Raw genomic sequence first — 10,832 nt, forward strand, 5'->3', positions numbered from 1 at the left:
TTTCTCAGGCTTCATAGGCAGGAGAAGTCAGTGGCACAATTTGTGTGTGTGTGTGTGTGTGTGTGTGTGTGTGTGTGTGTGTGTGTGTGTGTGTGTGTGGACACTGTTCCTGAGCTTTTGTGCTCAAGGCTAGTGCTCTACCACTTCAAGGCACAGCACCATTTCTGGATTTGGGGTAGTTAATTGGAGATGAGTCTCAGGAACTTTCCTACCTGGGTTGGCTTTCAAATGAGATCTCCTGAGTAGCTATGATTAGAGATGTGAGGTGCCTGGCTGCTTTGGTATTTTCTCCCTCTTCCCTCCCCTCCCTTCCTGGCCCCCCAACCCAGCTGTAGGCTTGAACTCAGGGCCTGGGTGCTGTCCTTGAGCGCTTTTTGCTCAAAGTTAGCATTGTATCACTAAGAGCCATAGCTCCACTGTCAATTCTCTGGTGGTTAATTGGAGATGAGTCTCATGAACTTTCCTGCCCTGGCTGGATCCTCAGATCTTAGCCTCCTGAGTAGCTAGGATTACAGACTTGAGCCACCAGTGCCCTGCTGCTTTGGTATTTTCTATGTTCATCCATTCTGTGAAAGTGTTGTCCATAACCTACGTAACTGATCTAATAGCGGCCCATTGCTTTGTCTTTTAAAGTGTTGTGAGCAACTCCAGAGCCTGCTTCCTACCGCCATATCCCATACCTCCCTCCCTTCGCCACAAGGATTTTCCCCTGGGCAGGATTCTAAAGCTGGGAAGAAAGTGACCTGCAGGGGGCGCAATTTCCAGCTATTATTGACAGTGTTTGCATTTTATTCTCTTGTATGTGAAGGAATCCATTTCTGTCCACACAGACTGGCTCTTACCTTCATGCCAAAAAGCTGGGGTGACTGTATAAAAACACGTGAGCAAGGCCCCACTCCATGGCAGAGGAGTCACTCTCAAAGCTTGCCTCTCTCGATGAAACTGAACCGGCCAGGCTACCTTCAGCTTCGAAGCCCCTCTCCTTTCTCTCCTCTGTCTCCCAATGGCCTTGCCTGGTGGCAGGCACTGTGGCAGATTCTGCGAATGGTACCCTGGGGCTGTGGGATGGAGATAGGAATGTTAGTGAAATCCCATAAATGATCCCAATTCCAGAAGTCTCTCTCTGGTCAAGGTATCAGACACCAAAACCCACCAAGGTGACAGCCCTGTGTTACACAACATGAAGGATGGAGAGATTGGTCAGAACTCTGGAGGGCAGGGGAGAGTAGAGGAGAAGTATAAAGGAATGCACCCAGCTGGGTTACCAGGACTTCAAAGTGGACCTCAGGACAGCAGCCCTGAGGATATGGTTTGCTTCCTCATAGGATGTTTTTGTTTTTGTTTTTTTAGTTACTTGCCAACATTGTCATGAGGGTGTGTTTGTGCAGGTACAGGGCCTGGGTGTGCTGCCCTTACCTTCTCTCTCTCTCTCTCTCTCTCTCTCTCTCTCTCTCTCTCTCTCTCTCTCTCAAGGCTATAGCTCTACCATTTGAACCACAACTCCATTTCCAGCTTTTTGGTGGTTCATTGGAAATGAGAGTCTCATGGGTTTTCCGGGCCAGGCTGGCCTTGAACAGGGATCCTCGGATCTCAAAGTAGCTAGGATTTACAAGCATTGAGTCACCAGTGGGTGTTGATGTGTGTTTGAAGGAAAAGACTTTTTCCAAGGGGCAGATGAGCTCAGCAAGAAAGGGAAATCGAGGCAGGATTCAGGAGAAGCCCGTCCCTGCCAAGAGTCCAGATACTGCCCTGTAGTACTGGTCGCTATCGAAGCAGGGAAATCATAACCCAATTCCTTGAGTCCTATTAAATAGGAGCAATGTCTAACTAACTCTGGCTTCTGGAGCTTCTAAAATGGGGCTGTTTGCAAGCAGAATGATCTAAATTACATTACCTGCTGGAGACAGGAGAGGGCTTTGTTAGAAATTAGCCATCCAAGTGTGGTAATCTGTGATTCCCTGCCTCAGTTTCTCATTTGTATCAGTCCACACAAGTTCCTACTGGATGGGGAGAGGGATATAAATTTCATACAACTCACATATGATATACTAAAAATATGGGAATTAAAATAGTTGAATACATAATCTTCAGCTAAATCTGGGACCTATATGAACAATTGCTAATGTGTACTGAGCATGTGCCAGATAGCAGGCAGTGTGTTAAATTCATTCATTGGCTCACTTAATTCTTAGAGTATCGTCAATTGGTTAGGAACTTAGGACAGACCCCCCAAGCCAAGCTGATTTAGCAAGCTTTAAATGTACTAGATTTTCATACAGCCAAACAGTAATTGAGAAAGACTATCAGTCTAAACTGGGTACTGGTGGCTCACATCTATAATCCTAGCTACTCAGGAGGCTGAGATCTAAGGACTGTGGTTCAAAGCCAGCCTGGGCAGGAACGCCTGTGAGACTCTTATCTCCAATTAACCACCAGAAAACCAGAAGCAGCACTGTGGCTCAAGTGGTAGAGTGCCAGCACTGAGCAAAAAAGCTCAGAGACAATGTCCAAGCCCCAAGTTCAAGCCCCAGTTCCAGTCTTTGAAAACAAGACTGTCAATCTACTCATTTCTCCCAATTGGAGTATGAGCACCCAGCTGGCCTTTCCGAACGGGTTAAGTAAGCATTTGATGTGGGCTGGCCTTGTGACAGTTCATCTCACCGAGCAGGGATGGGGGAGGGGGTGCGGGTCCTCCTCTGACAGCTAGCAAAGGCCACGGTGCCCATTGTGGCTAGGCATCCTCTTGATCCTACCCCGAGAACAAGCATCTACGTTTCATCATGCTTTAATCATATGCATTCCAAAACTTCTGCAGACTCTGTTGCTTTATGGTTCTGCAGGATGACCACAGGGCAGGGCCATCACAATCACAGAAGGCTGTGTGGATTAAAGAGGTTTTAAGCAGGAAGAAGGAGACGTGCGTGGTGCATAGATACACCAGGAAGACGCCTTGGGTTGGAGGAACCGCCTGCACAAAAGTGTGGAGGGTCACTCCAAGTGACTGGAAATAGACCTGTGTCTCAGAAGTGCAGAGTTAGTGGGAAGTAGAGTAAGATACCCAGTCCCAGAAGGGCCTGAATTCCAAGATCAGGAAGTGGAGTCTACATTTGGGCCATCTGGAGGCCACTGAAGAATTTTAAATAATAAGGAAAATGTATGAGCTTGCAAGTGTGAATGCCGACGGAGAGCCTTGAGGGGTGGGAGGGGAGGGCCTAGGAGGAATCTACTACAAGACAATTCTAGCAGCTACACAGTGGGGCATGAAGCGGAAAGAGAAACAATGGATGTGATCAGGGAGACAGAAGACAAACTGGATGCACAGGATTAACATCCAGAGCTTGTAGAGTTACTTCCTCAGACCCGGTAATGTTAACATTTGGAACCCAATTGTTCCCTGTGATGGGGGCTGCCCTGGGCCTTGTCATCTTCCCTCAACCCACTAAGTACCAGTGGTAAGCTTTTCACTTTGAGACAAACCACAACGTCTCCAGACATTGTCATAGGAGCAAAAATTGCCTCTGGGTGAGAACTACTGATTTATGGAGGCAAAGGCATGGTCATTTCCAGAAACCTGATAGTAAATAGAAGTTCAGTAGGAAAATGGGAATGAGGCCATTGGTTTTGGTGATTGGTCACTACTAGATTCCTTCACAACAGCTTCTTCTATAGTAAAGTCCACTGTAAAGACGCCACTGTAAAGGGAAATAGTCAACTTGAAAGAATTAGAGTGAGCACCGGGCATGAGTGGCTCAGGCCTATAATCCTAGCTCCTTAGGAGACTGAGATCTGAGGATTGTAGTTCAAAGCCAACTGGGCAAAAAAAAGTCTAGGAGTCTCTTAGCTTCACTTAGGCATCAAAATGCTGCAAGCAGAGGCATGGCTCAGGTGGTAGAGCACAAACCTGTGGAAGGGGTGACATTGGTCACAATGCACTGTACTTACTCATCAGCTGACATGTTGATATCAAACCCCTCTGTACTATGACTGAAAGATAATAAAAATGAAATAAATGAAATAAGTAAAAGCCAACTAAGAGCACAAGGCCCTGAGTTCAAGCCCCAATACTGACACTGAATAAATGGATATAGTTAATTAATAAATAAGCAAACAAAGAAATAAGAGCAAGCATGGATGAGCTGCTCTCAGAAGTCTGTCTCTGAAACTGAACTCCGAAGCAGAAATGTCCCCCGCGGTGTCTCCTCTGCAGTTTCCTCTCCCTCTAGCCCAGCAAGGGTCCATCTGAAGGGACATATGCTACCCAAAAGGACCATCACAGACATGTGCTGAGTGTGGAAAAGTCCTGAGATTGGCTTGGGTTTGGCACTGATGGAACAATAAGCCAAGCCTTTGAAGCCAAGTCAAACAAAGGAACCATTTGTCTATGTGGACTGTTAGGAAGTCAAGCAGGATTACAGCTCAGAACTGAAAGAAGGCCAAGCTGAGATGATGTGGCTGAGATCCTTCTGTCAGGGTCTGAATTCTAGAAGCCAGTGGGCAAGAAAACAATCGCATTTACGCAGTGCAACACAAGAAAGGCAGGCTCTGGATACTAAACCCCTTTCTGGGGTTTCTTTCATTTATGCAGTGTGCTAGAAGGATGCATGGAAAGGGATAAGGGTAAAATAACAATAATAACAGACCTGGGCTCCAGTGGCTCATGCCTGTAATCCTAGCTACTAAAGAGGCTGAGATCTGAGGATCGCGGTTCAAAACCAGCTGGGGCAGGAAAGTCTTATCTCCAATAAACCACCAGAAAACCTGAAGTGGCACTGTAGCTCAATAGCTCAAGTGGTAGAGAGCTAACCTTGAGCTGAAGAGCTGAGGGACAGCGCTCTGGCCCAGAGTTCAAGCCCTACGGCCAACCAAACATAAATAAATAACAATAATAACAAAATCACGCTGGGTTTTGTTGTTGTTTTTTGTTTGTTTGTTTTTGTCTTTTGGTCAGCTGTGGAGTTATAACTCAGAGTCTGGGCACCATACCTGAGTTCTTTTGCTCAAGGCTAGCGCTCTACCACAGCTCCACTTCTGGTCTTCTGGTGGTTAATTGGACATAAAAGTCTCCAGATTTTCCTGACATTGAACCACAATCCTCAGATCTCAGCCTCCTGAGTGGCTAACATTACAGGTGTGAGCCACTGGTGCCTGTCTAAAACTGCAATTTTAAATGCACGAAGATTTTCTTTACTGGGTTCTTTTTTTTTTTTAATAATTCTTCTGGAGTAATGGCGTTGAGTTTTATTCATTGTGTTTGTTTGTCCACTGGGGTGCTTTTCTGAACTTCATTCCTTGGAGACATGGCTGACACTCCCCATCCAGCTTGGGTTTTTGCTGTTTTGTCTTTTGTTTCTGAGTGTTTTTGTTGGTGGTGGGTTTTTTGGTTTTGTTTTGTTCTGTCAGTCATGGGGCTTGACGTCAAGGCCTGGGCACTGTCCCTGAGCTCTTTTGGCTCAAGGCGAGTGCTCTACCACTTTGAGCCACAGTGCCACTCCAGTTTTCTGGTGGTTAATTGGACATAAGAGTCTCATGGACTTTTCTGCCAGGGCTGACTTCAAACTGGGATCGTCAGAACTCATCCTCCTGAGTAATTACAGGAAGATTACAAGCATGAGCCACCTAGCCCAGGTTGGTTTTTAATCCAGTAGCTCTTCTTTTAAAATGATCTTTTTTTTAGGGATTATATATATACATATATATCCAAATATCTATCTATATAGCTATATATATGTCTTCCTCTTCCCTCCCCTCTCTCCCTGACAGACCTCTCTTGAGAGATGTTTCAAGCAATGATCCAATCATCTTGAGAGGTGGTTTTTGGGGTTTTTTTGTTTTTGTTTTTTTTGTGTGTGTGTGTGTTTTTTTTTTACCATATCTCTAGGTTGGAGCTACCTTCTGGAACACCCTGGGTCCAGTCTCTTTCCAAATTAGTGACTGCTCTTATCAACTTATTGGTCAACTCAGTTAGACATTCTTTGTTGTTGTTTTTGCTGGTTCTAGGGTTTGAACTCTGTCACTTTACCACTTGATCCCCTCCTCCAGTCCACCTTTTTGCTGGTTGTATTGGAAATGGTATGCTTTTCTCTAAGGAAAACCAAAGAAGCTTTTTTCAAAGACCCATTTTTTTTCTTAGAAACTCAACTACTTCCAACAGAAAACAGAATCCTCAAAAGGGAAATCATAAGAGTCACAATGAACCTGAGCAATGGGCCAGGAAGCCACCTTCTACTGAATTCCAAAAGGAAAAATTCGAGCATAAATATCAAGAGTTCTCTAACAAGTCTCCTTTTAAAGCTGAACAAGGGGGCTGGGAAGGTGATTCAGTGGTAGAGTGCTTGCCTTGCATGCATGAGGCCCTGGGTTCAATTCTTCAGCACCACATAAGCAGAAAAAGCCAGAAGTGGCGCTGTGGCTCAAATGATCTGGTGTAGCCCCTGCAGGGCTACATTGTCAGACTTTGGCCAAAAAAACTAAAAACTAAAAAAACCTCAACTGCTACCTCCAGGTATCAGGATTAGAACTTTGTTATTATCATTGTCCCTTTTTCTACTTAGAGTTTATTTTTACAACAAATCTGTATCACTTGGCCATTCTAAATGCTATTATAAGCCCAGTCCTGGTGGCTCACACCTATAATCCTAGCTACTCAGGAGGCTGAGATCTGAGGATCACAATTGAAAGCCAGTCCAGGTGGGAAAAGTCTGAGACTCTTATCTCCAAACGGCTCAGGGACAGTGCCCAGGCCCCAGGACTGGCAAAATAAGTTAATTAATTAAATTAAAAAAGTAAATAGTTATTGGCATCTTCATAGCCTTTTCAACTAAGTAAATGCTTTTTGTTGATTATGGACTTTAACTGCAGCCTGGGCACTGTCCCTGAGCTCTTTTGCTCAAAGCAAGCACTCTTCCACTTTGAACCACAGTACCACTTCGAGTTTTCTGGTGGTTAACCTGAGATAAAAGTCTCGCAGAATTTCCTGTCTGGGCTGGATTTGAACAGTCAACCTCAGATCTCAGCCTCCTGAGTAGCTAGGATTACAGGCATAAGCCACTAGCGCACTACAACATATCCTTAAAGAACATTATGTCCTTTAACACAGTTGAGCTCTGACTTTTTGTTTCCTTCTATGTAAAATGTGAATGTCCCCATCTTGCTTAGAACCAAACAAAGAAACAAAAACCCCTGGAGAGTCTGACCTTAAAATGGCCAAAGTACTTTATTATATGCACAGATGAAAACAGAACAGCAAAAACTGTCAAATTGTCTTTTAAGATGAAGACAGAGGCGGACGAGAGCGTGACAGGGGGTGTGAGGCTGGGGGGGGTATTACATTGCACACATGTGTGGTGATGTCACAATAATCCCCTCCTTGCACAATGGATGTACACTATTTTTTTTAAAAAATCTTTAAAATACTTGCACTCAAAGTGATGTCACCAGCCTGAGGAGAGTAGAGTCCCCACCCCTTGGAAGATGTCTAGGCCTAGAGTCACAACCTACCCAGGACTGGCAGAATGCGGCCTTCAGACCTTAGAATACGGGATATTTGCCATCCTTAGTAAATTTCCAAAACTAGCCTCTAGCTTGAGCTACACTAACTCTGGTTTTGCTGTTGTTTGGCTGTTTGGTTTCGAGGAGGAAGTGCTGCTTTCCCTGAGCCTCCAGCAGAATAAGGTCCAAAGCGCCAAATTCCTGGGAAATCACTCCAAGAAGCCTCTTCCAGAAGGACCCCGGGGCCACACTTCCGGGGCTGGTCCCAGGGGAATCCAACACCACCTTGGCAGGTCTTTCACAATAACAACCTACTTGTGTGCTGTGGAACATTGCTGCACAGTTATCTGGGCTTGTATGCATCATCTGATTTTAAATGAACGCTTTATAAACGGGTCCTTGCTGCTTTGGGTTTGATGGGAGGATTGTTGTTTGTTTCTGGTTTTCTGTGGGGTGGTCTGGGTTTATTGCTGTTATTGGGGGGTTTGGGGGGATTGCACTGGAATCTTTTTTTTGGAGGGGGGAAGTCCGGTTGTGGGGCCTGAACTCTGGGCTTGGACGCTGTCCCTCAGCTCTTCAGCTCAAGGCTAGTCTACCCCTTGAGCCACAGAGCCACTTCCGGCTTTTTGCTTATGTGGTTCTGAGGAATCGAACCCAGGGCCTCAGGCATGCAAGGCAAGCACTCTACCACTGAGCCACTTTCCCAGCCCCCTGCACTGGGATCTTAAACGCCTCTCTTCACTACAAAAACTTGTGTCTAGTATTCCCCTTCACTTTATTAAATTAAAAATAAGGAAAATTGCAGGGGAATTGGTAGGGCTCACAGGAGAGCTACCCAGAGACTGAGATCTGGGGATTGGAGTTTGAAGCCTGCCTAGGCAGGAAAAATCTCTATGAGACTCTTCTCTTAATACTAAACTCCAAAATGCCAGAAGTGGACAGGTGGCTCAAGTGGTAGAGCATTAGCCTGGGGGGGAGGGAGGGAGAGAAATAGAGGGAGGGAGGAAAGGAAGGAAGGAAGGAAGGAAAGAAGGCACGCAAGCCCAATTAAAATCTCGTAGTCTGTTCTCAACCTTGGAGGCTAGAAGCTGACCTGTTTCTAGGAAGTGGGGGCTGAAGCTTGCTTTAGGGTTGTGTAGAGGTGCCCCCCCCCATGTGTGTGCCTGTAAATTAGTTCATGTTTCCCATTTCCGACCATTTCCTGCAAGTAGGGATGGACGGTCACTCCAAGACTGTGTTCCCTCCCTAACGCTTTCCGGCAGTCGGCCTGAAAGGTGGCTGGAAATCGGTGTAAGGACCCCCCTCCTCCATCCACCCCCCCTCCCCTACTCCCCATCTCCTACCTCTGCCTGGAAACCCAGCCCGGCTGCGCCCCGCCCCCACCCGACCTCCGCCCCGGGTCGGCAGCCGGGCGCGGCGAGGGCTGCGGCCGGTAGAGGGCAGACTTACTTTACTTTCGCCAACGCGAACGCGGGTGTAGCCGGAGGAGGGGGGTGGGGGTGGGCGGGAGAAAGAGGCTTGGCCGGGGAACCCAGCCCTCGGATTGGTCGGCTACGCCGGTGCGCTGCCGAGGCCGCGAGGAGGCCCAGAGTCCCGAGCAAAAGCTCCCCGCTGCCCGGCGCCGCGAGCTCGGTGGGAGCGAGGCTGCTCGGGAACGCGGGGCTGCGGCCGGGCGGGGTGAGCCGGCGCGGGCTTGCGCCTCCCGAGGGTGCGCGTGCGTTTCCTTTTGTGTTAAGGAAGGGGTCCAGAGGAGACGGTTAAAAACCTTTGGACGGAGGACCCTGGATGGGAGCGCGCTGGCGGCTGCTGGTGTTAACTGTCCAGAATAACATAAAGCCTCAGACCCGGAGAGATTGGGCAGTGGGGAGCGAATTGCAGATCCGTGCAGGGGGCGAAGCAACGCCTGCTTCCGGCTGCGGTGGAAGGGGTTCACTTTGGAGCGGGTGGGGGGTGTGCTCGCGCGTGGGCAATCGCCCACGGTGCGGGACCCCAGACAGCATCACGCACCCGGGGCTGGGCCCCGGGGGACCTTCCCTCCCAGAAAACCCCACCGGAAAGGAGACCCCTCCTCCTCCTCCGATGAGATCAATGAACGTGTTTATTCATTAGTGCGTTACCTTCCGTTTGCATCTGAAAGATGTCAGTTTATGAGCACGACCGTAATAAAAGGGAAAAGAAGACTCGAAAAGAAATCAAAGGTCGGGGAAGAAAGAGTTAACGGTTTTCTTCACGAAAAGTCTCCGGTGGACTCTCCCGGGGCCGGCTTTTCAAGCTCTCCTTTCGCCCATGGGTGCGAAGTCGGGTCTCGGGGTTCGGGCTCCCCAAGTACCTCCAGTGCTCCCCCGGGTGGAGAAGGCGGGCGCCTTCGGTTCGCGCCCCGCCCCAGACCCCGCAGCGCGGCACTGGTGGGGTCACCCGCGCCGCCAGAGGCTGGCAACCGGAGGAGAAGGCGGGAGGGACCTCGCCCAGGAGGGTGGGGTGGGCTGAAGTCGGGGTGCGGACCTCCCTCCCCATCCCCAGGGGCGGGCACCCCCTCCCCCAGCTCGAGAGGCTGCGGGGAGCTGTGCGGGATCGGCGCGTCCGGGGTCCGCGCAGGGCGGTGGCGGTGTCAGCTCCTTTGCCAACAAACGGAGGGGAGGGGGTTGATTCGGAGTCGAACGTGTCCGATCCAGACAGCTGCACAGTAGACTATCACACACACACACTCACACACACCACGAAATATAGCGGGTGTTCCTTCCCAAAGCGCCTTCCAAGTATACGTGGCATTGAACTGCAGCGTGATTTTAACCCCCGGCCATTCCTTCCCTTCCCCACCCCTCCCCGCCCGGGCCCGCGGGGCTCCCCAGTCCCCCTTCCTTCCCCCTTTCCTCGCGGCACTGAGGCTCCGAACGCCTCTCTTCTCGCTGCCCGGGAGAGCGCGCCTGGCGATCGGGGAGGGGAGGACGCGCGCCGCGGGGCAGGGGACGGGGCAGCGGCTCCACCTGCAATGCTGGACACGCACGCACACGCACGCACACACACACACACACACACACGCAGGCAGCCTGGTCCCCGCGCCGCGCCCGCGCAGGAGCGGAGAAAGGGAAAGCCCGAGCAGGATGGTAGGCGCGCACAGTTAATTCATCCGGAGCTCCGCGTACGGTGTTTACATCCGAGCCTCGGAGCACCGGGCTCGCCGGGCCGAGTCTCCTCCCCCTTTCCCGGGCTCTCCACCAGCGCCCCTCCCGCTTCCCAAAGCAGAGGGCGGGGCCCATAGAAAGATTTTTTTTTTCTTACACATCCACGCCCACCCACGGCCCTTTATAATCGCCGGGTCCGCGCGGCCGAGGACCCCCGCCCCG

General features: G+C 49.6%; 1 protein-coding gene across 1 annotated transcript in view; it reads left to right on the forward strand.

Annotated features, from left to right (window-relative positions):
• Positions 1–10,832, forward strand: part of Myc (v-myc avian myelocytomatosis viral oncogene homolog) — a 16,677-nt gene that overhangs the window by 702 nt on the left and 5,143 nt on the right. The window contains exon 2 of the mRNA XM_013025209.1: positions 1,158–1,170. Within this exon, the coding sequence (XP_012880663.1) occupies positions 1,158–1,170 (13 nt within the window). The remainder of the gene's footprint in view (positions 1–1,157; positions 1,171–10,832) is intronic.

The sequence above is a fragment of the Dipodomys ordii genome, unplaced genomic scaffold, assembly GCF_000151885.1.
Source record: "Dipodomys ordii isolate 6190 unplaced genomic scaffold, Dord_2.0 Scaffold82, whole genome shotgun sequence".
In the NCBI taxonomy this organism is placed as follows: domain Eukaryota; kingdom Metazoa; phylum Chordata; class Mammalia; order Rodentia; family Heteromyidae; genus Dipodomys; species Dipodomys ordii.